The sequence below is a fragment of the Salvelinus alpinus genome, chromosome 11, assembly GCF_045679555.1.
Source record: "Salvelinus alpinus chromosome 11, SLU_Salpinus.1, whole genome shotgun sequence".
In the NCBI taxonomy this organism is placed as follows: domain Eukaryota; kingdom Metazoa; phylum Chordata; class Actinopteri; order Salmoniformes; family Salmonidae; genus Salvelinus; species Salvelinus alpinus.
The window spans coordinates 2308440-2324515 of NC_092096.1; the positions used below are offsets into that span (position 1 = coordinate 2308440).

The following is a 16076-nucleotide window of genomic DNA, read 5'->3' on the forward strand; positions in this document are numbered from 1 at the left end:
ACTGAGAGAGTATTACTAAACTGAGAGAGTATTACTAAACTGAGAGAATATTACTAAACTGAGAGAGTATTACTAAACTGAGAGAGTATTACTAAACTGAGACAGTTTTACTAAACTGAGAGAGTGTTACTAGACTCAGAGAGTATTACTCAACTGAGAGAGTATTACTAAACTGAGAGAGGTTTACTAAACTGAGAGAGTATTACTAAACTGAGAGAGTATTACTAGACTGAGAGAGTATTACTAAACTGAGAGAGTGTTACTAAACTGAGAGAGTATTACTAAACTGAGAGAGCTGAGAGAGTATTACAAGACTGAGAGAGTTTTACTAAACTGAGAGAGTTTTACTAAACTGAGAGAGTATTACTAACCCGAGAGAGTATTACTAAACTGAGAGAATATTACTAAACTGAGAGAATATTACTAAACTGAGAGAGCTGAGAGAATATTACTAAACTGAGAGAATATTACTAAACTGAGAGAATATTACTAAACTGAGAGAATATTACTAAACTGAGAGAGTATTACTAAACTGAGAGAATATTACTAAACTGAGAGAGTATTACTAAACTGAGAGAGCTGAGATAATATTACTAAACTGAGAGAATATTACTCAACTGAGAGAGTATTACTAAACTGAGAGAGTATTACTAAACTGAGAGAGTGTTACCAAACTGAGAGAGTATTACTAGACTGAGAGAGTATTACTCAACTGAGAGAGTATTACTAAACTGATAGAATATTACTCAACGGAGAGAGTGTTAATAAACTGAGAGAATATTACTCAACTGAGAGAGTATTACTAGACTGAGAGAGTATTACTCAACTGAGAGAGTATTACTAAACTGAGAGAGTATTACTAAACTGAGAGAGTATTACTCAACAGAGAGATTATTACTCAACTGAGAGAGTATTACTAAACTGAGAGAGGTTTACTAAACTGAGAGAATATTACTAAACTTAGAGAGTAGTAGTAAACTGAGAGAGTATTACTAAACTGAGAGAGTGTTACTAGACTGAGAGAGTATTACTAAACTGAGAGAATATTACTAAACTGAGAGAGTATTACTAAACTGAGAGAGCTGAGAGAATATTACTAAACTGAGAGAATATTACTAAACTGAGAGAGTATTACTAAACTGAGAGAGTGTTACTAGACTCAGGGAGTATTACTCAACTGAGAGAGTATTACTAAACTGAGAGAGCTGAGATAATATTACTAAACTGAGAGAATATTACTCAACTGAGAGAGTATTACTAAACTGAGAGAGTATTACTAAACTGAGAGAGTGTTACCAAACTGAGAGAGTATTACTAGACTGAGAGAGTATTACTCAACTGAGAGAGTATTACTAAACTGAGAGAATATTACTCAACTGAGAGAGTGTTACTAAACTGAGAGAATATTACTCAACTGAGAGAGTATTACTAGACTGAGAGAGTATTACTAAACTGAGAGAGTATTACTCAACAGAGAGATTATTACTCAACTGAGAGAGTATTACTAAACTGAGAGAGTATTACTAAACTGAGAGAATATTACTCAACTGAGAGAGTATTACTAGACTGAGAGAGTATTACTAAACTGAGAGAGTATTACTCAACAGAGAGATTATTACTCAACTGAGAGAGTATTACTAAACTGAGAGAGGTTTACTAAACTGAGAGAATATTACTAAACTGAGAGAGTAGTAGTAAACTGAGAGAGTATTACTAAACTGAGAGAGTGTTACTAGACTGAGAGAGTATTACTAAACAGAGAGAATATTACTAAACTGAGAGAGTATTACTAAACTGAGAGAGCTGAGAGAATATTACTAAACTGAGAGAATATTACTAAACTGAGAGAGTATTACTAAACTGAGAGAGTATTACTAAACTGAGAGAGGTTTACTAAACTGAGAGAGTATTACTAAACTGAGAGAGTATTACTAGACTGAGAGAGTATTACTAAACTGAGAGAGTGTTACTAAACTGAGAGAGTATTACTAAACTGAGAGAGCTGAGAGAGTATTACAAGACTGAGAGAGTTTTACTAAACTGAGAGAGTTTTACTAAACTGAGAGAGTATTACTAACCCGAGAGAGTATTACTAAACTGAGAGAATATTACTAAACTGAGAGAATATTACTAAACTGAGAGAGCTGAGAGAATATTACTAAACTGAGAGAATATTACTAAACTGAGAGAATATTACTAAACTGAGAGAATATTACTAAACTGAGAGAGTATTACTAAACTGAGAGAATATTACTAAACTGAGAGAGTATTACTAAACTGAGAGAGCTGAGATAATATTACTGAACTGAGAGAATATTACTCAACTGAGAGAGTATTACTAAACTGAGAGAGTATTACTAAACTGAGAGAGTGTTACCAAACTGAGAGAGTATTACTAGACTGAGAGAGTGTTACTAAACTGAGAGAGTATTACTAAACTGAGAGAGCTGAGATAGTATTACAAGACTGAGAGAGTTTTACTCTCCCTCTGCTGCCGCTTCCCCCTCCTGTGTGTGTGTGAAGTTGGGAGAGTTAGCTAAGTGTTCAGGATTAATTTTGTTTTATAATTTTTAGATACAATGTTTTTACTATTATAATTATCAAAATGGCTGCTATTCTACTTGGAATGAGAAAAAAAAACTTGGAAGGAAAACATTTGGCAACGATAGACATTGATCTTGTCTCTGTAACATCATTTGTTGTTTAGCTCCAGGGAAAAGGCTTCCTATTCGCTAGCACACCCTCAGGTTATTCATAAAACAAATATGATATTTAAATTGGTTATTCATAAAACCATTATTATATTTAAATTGGTTATTCATAAAACCATTATGATATTTAAATTGGTTATTCATAAAACTAAACTTATATTTTAATTGGTTATTCATAAAACCAAAATTATATTTAAATTGGTTATTCATAAAACCAATATGATATATAAATTGGTTATTCATAAAACCAATATATTTAAATTGGTTATTCATAAAACCAAAATGATATTTAAATTGGTTATTCATAAAATCGATATGATATTGATATCAGCTTGAAAAAAATGTAGCTGACATCGATATAGAGTTTCCATATCGGTGCCCATCACTAATAATCAAGTCAAATTTTATTGGTCACAAATACATATTTAGCAGATGTTATATAGCGAAATGCACAAACTAAAAGTAAAATAATGGAGTTAAGAAATATATGAGTATTATGATTAGCATTGTCAGAGTGGCATTGATGAAAATACAGTAGAATAGAATACAGTATTTACATATGAGACGAGTAAAGCAGAATGTAAACATTATTAATCTGGATCACCCACCCCGGATCCGGGATAACTGTCATCAAAAACGCTGACTAGCATAGCCTAGCCTAGTGCCACAGGGATATAATAGAATATAATTTCATGAAATCACAAGTCCAATACAGCAAATGAAAGATTAACATCTTGTGAATCCAGCCAACATGTCCGATTTTTTAAATGTTTTACAGCGAAAACACAACATATATTTATGTTAGCTCACCACCATATCCCAAAAAACACAGCCATTTTTTCACAGGAAAGATAGCTTTCACAAAACCCACAAATAGAGATAAAATGAATCACTAACCTTTGAACAACTTCATCAGATGACAGTCATATGACATCATGTTATACAATACATTTATGTTTTGTTCGATTATATGCATATTTATAGCCAGAAATCGTGGTTTTACATTGGCGCCATGTTCAGAAATGGCTCCAAAATAGCGAAAGTAATTACAGAAAGCAACGTGAAATACAGAAATACTCATCATAAACTTTGATGAAAGATACATGTTTAACATATAATTAAAGAAACACTGGTTCTTAATGAACCGCTGTGTTAGATTAAAAAAATTACTTTAGTAAAAAGCACAGCATGCAATAATCTGAGACAGCGCTCAGCCATTCTCCGCCATGTTGGAGTGAACAGAAATACGAAATTACATCATAAATATTCCCTTACCTTTGATGATCTTTCATCAGAATGCAGTAACAGGAATCCTAGTTCCACAATAAATCGTTTTTTTCTTTTATAATGTCCATTACTTCTGTCGAATTAGCAACTTTGGCTAGCATGTGTAGTTCACGTGTCCATCGAACTTTACGCGAATGAACGAAAACTTCAAAAAGTGATATTACAAATCGAATAAACTGGTCAAACTCAGTTGAGAATCAATCTTCAGGATGTTTTTCTCATATATATCCAATAACGTCCCAAACGGAGCATTTCTTCATGTCTATCTAACGCAGTGCAGACAAAGACATCACATTCCCTCTGTGCGTGGCTAAGAACTGGCAATCTGCCTGACCTGTCACTCCAAAGGCTCTCATCCGGTCCCACATGAAGCTATATGCTTCATTCCACGTTCTACTGCCTTATGACATCTAGTGGAAGGCGTATGAAGTGCATAAAGATCCATAAATATAAGGCAATTGAATAGGCGATGCCTTTCACAGCGACCCATTTCATAATTTTCACTTCCTTTCTGGAAGTTTGCATCCCATATGAGTTCTGTTTTACTCACAGATATAATTAAAACAGTTTTAGAAACGTCAGAGTGTTTTCTATCCAATAGTAATAATAATATGCATATCATATGATCTAGGACAGAGTACGAGGCCGTTTAATTTGGGCACAAATTCATCCAAAAGTGAAAATGTCGCCCCCTATACCTAAGAAGTTAAAGTGACTAGTGTTCCATTATTAAAGTGGCCAGTGATTCCATGTCTATGTATATAAGGCAGCAGCCTCTAAGGTACAGGGTTGAGTAACCGGGTGGTAGCTGGCTAGTGATGGCTATTTAACAGTCGGATGGTCTATGTAGCGGGCATAGATAATAGTTACAATAGATTCAGTATGTGTATTATGTATACTGTACAGCCATCATTAATCATTTTACTATGTCTTTCTATTCATACAGTCTGAGTAAGCCCATATTCAGGAGCAGAGTACAGAACATCGTCTCTCCGGAAAGGTGGGTATCTGTATTTTACTGTACCATCGTTCACTATTTTGGCTGGCTACCCAAACTACATGCTCCTGGCCAAACTCTACGCCACGCCCATGGACGTTCGTTTCTTCACCGCAATGAATCTGGCTCTGAGTACGTCCGCGACGATTTCTCTAACAAAAACACATTTGAACTTTTTTTAATTAGTGGAATTTCCATGTCGTTTTTTCATCCACGTGGTTTAACCCATGGATGTAAACATGAGGTTTGTGGAGAACTGATTTGGGGGGGGGGGGGGGGGGGTAGGGGTGTGTCCTCCAGTGGCTGTGGGCTTTAGTTATGTTAATTAAGACTATGTTAGAGGTTGTATGTGATTGATGTCTGTTTACAACAGATTATCTAATGTCAGGTAAAACATTACACAAGTTGTGATTTATGACTGCAGATGTCAAATTACACATATGTAATGTTGATATTATTACTAAACCAGATTTTGTATAGATCATTGAAGATCTATTACACGTATGAACATAATGATTTTCCCTGATGCTGCAGACATCAGTTTTGTAAGAATATGTTTGTGATGTTTGATGAGCAACGATTCATCACAAACACAATCCATTCTCATTTTGGTCAGTGCAGATTACATTAGCGACTTATTCCTGTCAGTGATCAATTGACAAGTCTTAATAATGCTACAAGGCTACCTGTTACCAGCATGTAAATATATCACTTTATCCCCAAAGTGTTGGAGAGTAAGTTGAAGAGGGCATGGGTTTGAGAGGATGGGATACTTTTCACTCATTGGGTACAATAGATCCCACCTCTCCCCCAACACAAGGACACAGACCAACTACAAATGCCATCTCCACCCAGAAACAGCCAGCCCAGACCCAACCCCTTCCCCTTCCCCAACCAAAGGAAACAGACAAACAGTTAAATATTCCACCAGACCCAACCCCTTCCCCAACACAAGGACACAGACAAACAGTTAGCTATTCCACCAGACCCAACCCCTTCCCCTTCCCCAACACAAGGAAACAGACAAACAGTTAACTATTCCACCAGACCCAACCCCTTCCCCAACACAAGGACACAGACAAACAGTTAACTATTCCACCAGACCCTTCCCCTTCTCCTTCCCCAACACAAGGACACAGACAAACAGTTAACTATTCCACCAGACCCTTCCCCTTCCCCAACACAAGGACACAGACAAACAGTTAACTATTCCACCAGACCCAACCCCAACCCCTTCCCCAACACAAAGACACAGACAAACAGTTAACTATTCCACCAGACCCAACCCCTTCCCCAACACAAGGACACAGACAGTTAACTATTCCACCAGACCCAACCCCTTCCCCAACACAAGGACACAGACAAACGGTTAACTATTCCACCAGACCAGCCATCAAACCGCAGACTCCAATCTCAAGCAGACAAAATACATTTTTCAACAAACAAGCAAAAATGCATCGACGACGTAGTCCCCACAGTGACTGTACGTACATATCCTAAACGAAAGCCATGAATTACAGGCAACATCTGCACTGAGCTAAAGGCTAGAGCTGCCGCTTTCAAGGAGCAGAACAAAAATGTAGACACCTATAAGAAGTCTCACGAAAGCCTCCAACGAACCATCAAACAGGCAAAGCATCATTACAGGATTAAGATTGAATCCTACTACACCGGCTCTGATGCTCGTCAGATGTGGCAGGGTTTGCTAACTATTACGGATTACAAAGGGAAACCCAGCCGCAAGCTGCACCAGTGACGCGAGCCTACCAGACGAGCTAAATGCCTTCATGCTCGCGTCGAGGCAAGCAACACTGAACCATGCATGAGAGCACCAGCTGTTCCCGGACGACTGTGTGATCACACTCTCCGTAGCCATTGTGAGTAAGACCTTTAAACAGGTTAACATTCACAAGGCTGCAGGGCCGGGATGGATAACCACGACGTGTACTCAGAGCATGCGCTGACCAGCTAGCAAGTATCTTCACTGACATTTTCAACCTCTCCCTGGCCCAGTCTGTAATATCCAGATGTTTCAAGCAGACCACCATAATCCCCGTACCCTAGAACGCCAAGTTAACCTGTCTGTCGTCCTGCTCCTGAGCAAGGCAGTTAACCCACTGTTCCCCGGGTGCCGATGATGTGGATGTTGATTAACTTCTCTAGGGTAGGGGGCAGCATTCGGAATTTTGGATGAAAAGCATGCCCAAATTAAACTGCAAGCTCCTCATCCCCAGAAGATAAGATATGCATATTAGTAGTAGATTTGGATAGAAAACACTCTGACGTTTCTAAAACTGTTTGAATCATGTCTGTGAGTATAACATAACTTATTTAGCAGGCGAAACCCCGAGGACAAACCATTCAGATTTTTTTTTTGAGGTCACTCTCTTTACAATGATTTTCATTGGGGAACCAGATTTCTAAGGGACCTGCTTGCAGTTCCTACCGCTTCCACTGGATGTCAACAGTCTTGAGACATTGGTTGAGGTTATTCCTTTGTGTAATGAAGAAGTACGGCCATCTTGAACGAGAGTCTATTGAAGTGTCCTGTTAGATAGAAGCGCGTGACCAGAAAGCTAGCTATTGTTGGTTTTAATCCTGTATTGAACACAGATCATCCCGTCTTCAATTTTATCGATTATTAACGTTAAAAAATACCTAAAGTTGTATGACAAAAGTAGTTTGACATTTTTTGGGATATTTTGTAGTCACGTTTGAGCAAGTTGGAACCAGTGTTTTTCTGGATTAAACGCGCCAAATAAATTGACATTTTGGATATATATCGACGTAATTAATCGAATAAAAGGACAATTTGTGATGTTTATGAGACATATTGGAGTGCCAACAACAGAAAGCTCGTCAAAGGTAAGGCATGAATTATATTTTCATTTTCACTTTTCACAGTGTCGCGCCTGCAGGGTTGAAATATGCTTCTCTGTCTTTGTTTACTATTGTGCTATCCTCAGATAATAGCATCGTTTGCTTTCACCGAAAAGCCTTTTTGAATTCTGACATGTTGGCTGAATTCACAACCAGTGTAGCTTTAATTTGGTATCTTTCATGTGTGATTTAATGAAAGTTAGATTTTTATAGTAATTTTCATAGTAATTAATTTGAATTTGGCGCTCTGCATTTTCTCTGGCTTTTTGCCAAGTGAGACAGTAGCGTCCCTCCTAAACTCAGATTTTTGTATATAAATATGAACTTTAACGAACAAAACATATTTGTATTGTGTAACATGAAGTCCTATGAGTGTCATCTGATGAAGATCATCAAAGGTTAGTGATTAATTTTATCTCTATTTCTGCTTTTTGTTACTCCTCTCTTTGGCTGGAAAAATGGCTGTGTTTTTCTGTGACTTGGCTCATATCTAACATAATCGTTTGGTGTGCTTTTGTCGTAAAACTTTTTTGAAATCGGACACTTTGGCTGGATTTATAATAAGTGTATCTTTAAAATGGTGTAAAATACTTGTATGTTTGAGGAATTTAAATTATGGGATTTCTGTTGTTTTGAATTTGGCGCACTGCAGTTTCACTGGCTGTTGACGAGGTGGGACGCTACTGTCCCACATACCCTAGAGAGGTTTTAACTAATGAATTGCATTTTGTTCTCCCAGGCTATTGTACAAGCAGCCCAGTGTCTTGGTGGGGTGAGTAGTGTTGTTACCTTATGTTAGTTACATATCATTGTTATCTTCCACATCAGCGTGTAGCCTAGTATACCACACATCTTTTCATGGACCTTAAATTGCAAAAATATTAAGATAATAATCAGTACAATACAGTCAGGCTTGATCTGTATATCTGTAAACATTGAGGTAATAATCAGTACAACACAGTCCGGCTTGATCTGTATATCTGTAAACATTGAGGTAATAATCAGTACAACACAGTCCGGCTTGATCTTGTTTTGTTTCTTTAGTCGTACTGATGTGATGGCAGTCACCCCATGGTTGGCACCCATCGTCTGGCAAGGAACCTTTGACCCTGACCTCGTCGACATAATCTACAAGTCCATGAACCTCACCATAGCAACCACAGTGTTTGCCGTTGGAAAGTGAGTAGCCTACAACTTTTCCCAAATGTTCAAAAGGGAAGTTAAACTATCAATACTTTTACAACATTGAAACTACACTGAGTGGACAAAACATTATGAACACGTGCTTTCTCCATAACAGACTGACCAGGTGAATCCAGGTGGAAGCTATGATCACTTATTGATGTCACTTGCTAAATCCTCTTCAATCAGTTGTAGACAAAGGGGAGGAGACAGGTTTAAAGAAGGTTCAGTTTCGACACATTTAAGACATGGATTGTGTATGTGTGCCATTAAGATTGGTGAATGGGCAAGACTAAAAAAACACTCTGTGTATGAGGACATAACCAGCTATGGGAAGCATTGAGGTCAACATGGGCCAGCATCCCTGTGGAACACTTTAGGTGAAGCAACTCAATATTAAGGTGTTGTTAATGTTTTGTACACTCAGTGTATAAGGACATAACCAGCTCATGTCACACGGCAGGTAATACAATATCATGATATCGTGATTCATGGCTTGGCTAAGATTTGAATAACTGTACTGCTTTGTATATTTTCTGGTAGACTGTAATTTCTGGTCAGAAACTGTTGAGAATGTCCTATACAGTCCTATGAGAATGACCATACAGTTACAGAGGGTTGCTGGCATCAGAATCTCAGGTGCCTGATACTGCCGTTGTGCCCTTGAGCAAGGCATCTTAAACCCTTATGTTATGTACAGGTAACTGACAAAATAATGGAAAACACTAGTGAATGAGGGATACAAAGTATAGGGAATGCAGGTGCTTACACACAGGTGTGGATTCTGAGTTAATTAAGCAATTAGCATCCCATTATGCTAATGATCATGTGTAAAAACGCTGGGATAGCCATTTATTTTGGTCATTCGTTTAGCTACCATGGCTCTGAACCCAGAACAACAATGCCCCCATTTAAAGGGCACAAGTGGTCAATAAATGGTTTGATGAGCATGAAAACGATGTGAACCATATGACAGTCACTAGATCTCAATCCAAATGAGGCTGTGTCTGAGAGAGCGTTATCTACCACCATCAACAAAACACCAAATTATCAAAACTCAAAATTATGAAGAATGGTGTTGCATCCCTCCTATAGAGATTCAGACACTTGTAGAAGCTTTGCCAAGGTCCATTAGAGCTGTTCTGGTGGCTCGTGGTGGCACAACACTCTGTTCAGACACTTGTAGAAGCTTTGCCAAGGTGCATTAGAGCTGTTCTGGTGGCTCGTGGTGGCCCAACACTCTGTTCAGACACTTGTAGAATCTTTGCCAAGGTGCATTAGAGCTGTTCTGGTGGCTCGTGGTGGCACAACACTCTGTTCAGACACTTGTAGAAGCTTTGCCAAGGTGCATTAGAGCTGTTCTGGTGGCTCGTGGTGGCCCAACACTCTGTTCAGACACTTGTAGAATCTTTGCCAAGGTGCATTAGAGCTGTTCTGGTGGCTGATGGTGGCCCAAGGATGCTAGTGGTGGCCCAAGGATGCTAGTGGTGGCCCAAGGTGGCTCGTGGTGGCCCAAGGTGGCTCGTGGTGGCCCAAGGTGGCTCGTGGTGGTCCAAGGTGGCTCGTGGTGGCCCAAGGTGGCTCGTGGTGGCCCATCTCTCTATTTCCTATATTTTGGCAGTTACCTGTTTGTTTTAAATTCTGACAGATACGTCCGCTTTCTCCGAGATTTCCTGGAGACAGCAGAGAAGTACTTCCTGGTCGACTTCAACGTGCGCTACTATGTTTTCACTGATCGTCCCGATAATGTTCCATCAGTGACCATGTCCCAGGGGAGACATTTGAGTGTGATCCAGGTCCCAGGTTCAAACCGCTGGCAGGAGATATCAGCCCGGAGGATGGAGATCATCCAGACAGCCATCGAACGTCAGATCAGCAGGGAGGCTGACTACATCTTCTGTCTTGACGTGGACAGCAAGTTCCACGCTCGCTGGGGGGCCGAGTCTCTGGGCAGGCTGGTTGCTGTGATTCACCCAGAATTATACAATCAGCCCCGGGACCGCTTCTCGTATGAACGGCGTCCAGCCTCGACAGCCTACATCCCCATGGATGAGGGAGACTACTACTACGCCGGGGCTGTGTTCGGAGGGTTCGTGGAGGATGTGTACACACTAACAAAGGTATGTCGGAAGCAGCTTGAAAAGGATGCAAGGAATTCCATCGAGGCTGCCTGGCAGGAGGAGAGTCACCTCAACAGGTACCTGCTTTACAACAAACCCAGCAAGCTGTTGTCTCCAGAGTACTTGTGGCAGGACTTCCATGGCAAAACCAAAGAGATCAAGGTCATTCGCTTCTCTGGGATCATTAAAAACTATGCTGAAATTCGTCCCAATGTATAAGACGAGGAATTGGATATTCGACCGGCAGAAGAAAAACTTAATTGATTGTGGTTAATGTTAGGTTAAGTTCAGGTATAGTTTCACTGAGGTTTGGGTTATGGTTAGGGAAAGGCATAAAATGTCACATTGGGTATACAGCTGTCCGGCGCCGTTCATTTTCTGTTGGTGAAATATATACACTGACATAAAACTACTATTTTAAATGTACTGTGTATCAGTCACTGCTGTAGTTTGGGGATCATAACGTTCTCCACTTAGAGGAAATTATAATTGTTTCATCCTGTATTCTGTAGCTTATCTACTGTGTATGTTGATTACTGGGAACAATCTCAATAAATATTATGTTTAAAAAAATATTACGATTATGTGTATTTTTCTTGAAATAAATATTTAACCACTTTCAGAATGTTTGTGTTATTTCACTACTTGTTATATTTTCTATAGCCTAACTAAAAACAACATCTCCTCTGTGACAAAGGTATGCGGTGTATGAGTAACAAACCAGTGGTTTAGTGGAGAGATGGAGAAATGGGGAATATTGCACCGGTTCCATCTATAGATGTGTAGATCAGACAAGACACAGCGGTGGACTGAATTTCTGTTAAGAATAACATTGGCAGAAGGTCAACGTGGAGCTGGCATTCCTGTCCAGAAACAACCTCTGACCACTAGACATATACTGTAAACAGTATGAAAACAAACATGAAAACAAACATGAAAACAAACATGAAAACAAAGAAAAATACCCCTTTAAAAAGGTATTATGGAGGATTCACTTCCTTGTGTAAAAGCATCCTGCCAATGTCAAGGCAAAAGGGGAAATCCTTCAATTCAAGTTGTACCATCTAATCAATGTTATGTAAGAGATAATCAATGTTATGTAAGGGATAACCAATGTTATGTAAGAGATAATCAATGTTATGTAAGAGATAATCAATGTTATGTAAGGGATAATCAATGTTATGTAAGAGATAATCAATGTTATGTAAGGGATAATCAATGTTATGTAAGAGATAATCAATGTTATGTAAGAGATAATCAATGTTATGTAAGGGATAATCAATATTATGTAAGAGATAATCAATGTTATGTAAGGGATAACCAATGTTATGTAAGAGATAATCAATGTTATGTGAGGGATAATCAATGTTATGTAAGGGATAATCAATGTTATGTAAGAGATAATCAATGTTATTTAAGGGATAATCAATGTTATGTAAGGGATAATCAATGTTATGTAAGAGATAATCAATGTTATGTAAGAGATAATCAATGTTATGTGAGGGATAATCAATGTTATGTCATTGATAATCAATGTTATGTAAGAGATAATCAATGTTATGTGAGGGATAATCAATGTTATGTCAGGGATAATCAATGTTATGTACGAGATAATCAATGGTATGTAAGAGATAATCAATGTTATGTAAGAGATAATCAATGTTATGTAAGAGATAATCAATGTTATGTATGAGATAATCAATGGTATGTAAGAGATAATCAATGTTATGTAAGAGATAATCAATGTTATGTAAGAGATAATCAATGTTATGTAAGGGATAATCAATGAGGAGCTATGGGTTCTATGGAAAATAATGAACGACATGGAAGGTGTGTTCCATGACCCACTAGGGGATTAGATTTGACCATTTCAAAACACAATACAACCACAGATGTATAAAATCCATTTAAAATGAATGAAGATGACAAGTTAAAATTGAAAATACATGAAAACGAAATATATACACAAGATTATAATATGAAAACAAATAGTTTCATTAATACGACACTGAACAAAAAATATCAACTCAACATACAATTTCAAAGATTTTACTGAGTTACAGTTCATATCAGGGAATCAGTCAATGTAAATAAATTCATCAGGCACTAATCTATGGATTCAACATGACTTGAAGTACAGATATGCATCTGTTGGTCAAATAAAACTTTAAAAAGGTAGAGGGGCGTCGACCAGACAACTAGTCAGTATCTGGTGTGACCATCATTTTCCTCACACATCTCCTAGAGTTGATCAGGCTGTTGATTGTGTCCTGCGGATTTATTTGTATTTTTTTTATTTTATTTCACCTTTATTTAACCAGGTAGGCCAGTTGAGAACAAGTTCTCATTTACAACTGTGACCTGGCCAAGATAAAGCAAAGCAGTGCGACACAAACAACAACACAGAGTTACACATGGAATAAACAAACATACAGCCAATAACACAATAGAAATACAGTGTGTGCAAATGAAGTACGATGAGGGAGGTAAGGCAATAAATAGGCCATAGTGGTGAAATAATTACAATTTAGCAATTTGCTGTTGGTGCTCTGGAGATAAGTGACATGTCTGGTGATTATGCAGGCCATGAAAGAACTGGGACATTTTCAGCTTCCAGGAATTGTGTACCAATCCTAGCGACATGGGGCTGTGCATTATCATGCTGAAACATAAGGTGATGAAGGAGGATGAATGGCACGACAATGGGGCCTCAGGATCTCGTCACGGTATCTCTGAGAATTCAAATTACCATCGATAAAATGAAATTGTGCTTGTTGTCCATAGTTTATGCCTGCCCATACCGTAATCCCACCACCACCATGAGGAACTCTGTTCATGCCATTGGCCATCAAAGGTGAGCATTTGCCCACTGAAGACGGTTACAACGCCGAACTGCAGTCAGGTCAAGATACCGGCGAGGTCGACGAGCACGCAGATGAGCTCCCCTGAGACGGTTCTGACAGCTTTAGCACACATTCTTTGGTTGTGCAAACCCACAGTTTCATCAGCTGTCCGGGTGGCTGGTCTCAGATCATCCAGCATGTGAAGAAGCCAGAAGTGGAACTCCTGGGCAGGTGTGGTCATACATGGTCTACGGTTGTGAGGCCGGTTGGATGTACTGCCAAATTCTCTAAAATGACATTGGAGGTGGCTTAAGGTTGAGAAATGAACATGTCATTATCTGGCCACAGCACTGTTGGACATTCCTGCAGTCAGCATGACAATTGCATGCTCCCTCAAAACTTAAGACGTCTGTGACTTTACGCTGTGTGACAAATCTGCACATTTTAGATTAGCCTGTTATTGTCCCCAGCACAAGGTGCACTTGTGTAATGATCATGCTGTTTAATCAGCTTCTTGATATGCCACACCTGTCAAGTGGATGGATTATCTTGTCAAAGGAGAAATGCTCACTAACAGGGATGGAAACAAATTTGTTCACAACATGTTGAGAGAAATAAACTTTTTGTGTGGAACATTTCTGGAATCTTTGACTTTACATGTCGTGTTTCTATTATTGTTCAGTATATTATACTTTCTCCTAGCCTGTTCAGTCTAAAACCCGTTGAGGACAGAGGGCGCTATTTACACTTTGGGGGAAAATCGTACTCAATTTAAACGGCCTCGTACTCTATTCTTGCTCGTACAATATGCATATTATTATTACTATTGGATAGAAAACACTCTCAAGTTTCTAAAACCGTTTGAATTATATCTGTGAGTAAAACAGAACTCATTTTGCAGCAAACTTCCTGTCAGAAAGTGAAAAATCTCAAATCGAGGCTCTGTTCCAGGCCCTCCCTATCATTTTGCTTGAGATTTATGACTATACATGCACTTCATACGCCTTCCACTAGATGTCAATAGGCTGTGAGAGGTGAAATGGGGTCTCAATCTCTTTCTATGGTCAAAAGAGACAGCTTGGAATGACATGACCCCAGAATTCGTTTGTTCAGGAAGCGCATAAAGGTCACCAGTATTGGCTTCTGAAAAGCAATCGTTATAGACGTCTTATATCTCCGGCTTTGATTTTATTTGATAAATGTGAAGATATCATCGTAAAGTATGTTTTTTCAATATAGTTTTATTAGATTATTGAATTTTTTTCGGGAGTTTAGACGTGTTGCGTTCTTTGCGTTTGGTGAAGAAGGAGAGCTTAGCGCCACTTGGCTAGTTTTGCTTGCTCATTCGAGAGGGAAAAATGACATTCTAAAACCAAACAACGATTGTTCCCGACATAGGACCCCTTGTACAACATTCTGATGGAAGATCATCAAAAGTAGGACCCATTTTATGATGCTATTTCATATATCTGTCGAACATGTGTACTATTAGTTAGCGCACAGATTTTGGGCACGCTCTCGCTATAACGTAAGCTGGATGTCGTAATGAAGTTATTTTTAGAATTCTAACAAGGCGATTGCATTAAGAACTAGTGTATAGGAGCCTGGCGCTATAGGAGCCAGGCTCCTATAGCGCAGCGGTCTGATATGGGCAACTCTGGTGTGATGGCTACGAGAGTCTGTAATGAAATTTAAATAACCAGACAGGTAACTGAATGTCGTGTACTACTTTAAACACCATGAACAGATTGATCTGCACCAACCAGAGATCAAATGGAAGCCAGTTCAGTTCCCTGAAAGGATTATGATCAGATTGTTCTGGGTCGTTGCTGAGTCACTATTTCACCTGTTTAGCTTGTTTTCCATTGTCACTCTAAGCAGTGTGTTCCAGTTTGTGTAATTTAACCTTTTGTCAATAGGGGGAGCTGTTAGCATTTTACTTTTTTCTACATTTCCAAATTAAACTGCCTCGTACTCAATTCTTGCTCATACAATATGCATATTATTATTACTATTGGATAGAAAACAATCTCTAGTTTCTAAAACCGTTTGAATT

At 38.6% G+C, this 16076-nt stretch overlaps 1 protein-coding gene across 4 annotated transcripts in view; it reads left to right on the top strand.

Moving 5' to 3' along the window:
* Positions 1-11797, top strand: part of LOC139533463 (globoside alpha-1,3-N-acetylgalactosaminyltransferase 1-like) — a 56364-nt gene extending 44567 nt beyond the window's left edge. For 3 of the 4 annotated variants that reach the window (XM_071331499.1, XM_071331500.1, XM_071331503.1), the window contains 4 exons: positions 4945-4998; positions 8615-8647; positions 8920-9054; positions 10706-11797. In XM_071331499.1, coding sequence (XP_071187600.1) covers positions 4945-4998; positions 8615-8647; positions 8920-9054; positions 10706-11396 — 913 coding nt within the window. In that variant the 3' untranslated portion in view covers positions 11397-11797. The remainder of the gene's footprint in view (positions 1-4944; positions 4999-8614; positions 8648-8919; positions 9055-10705) is intronic. The other variant, XM_071331501.1, reaches the window with a different exon arrangement.
* Positions 11798-16076: the final 4279 nt, after the last annotated feature.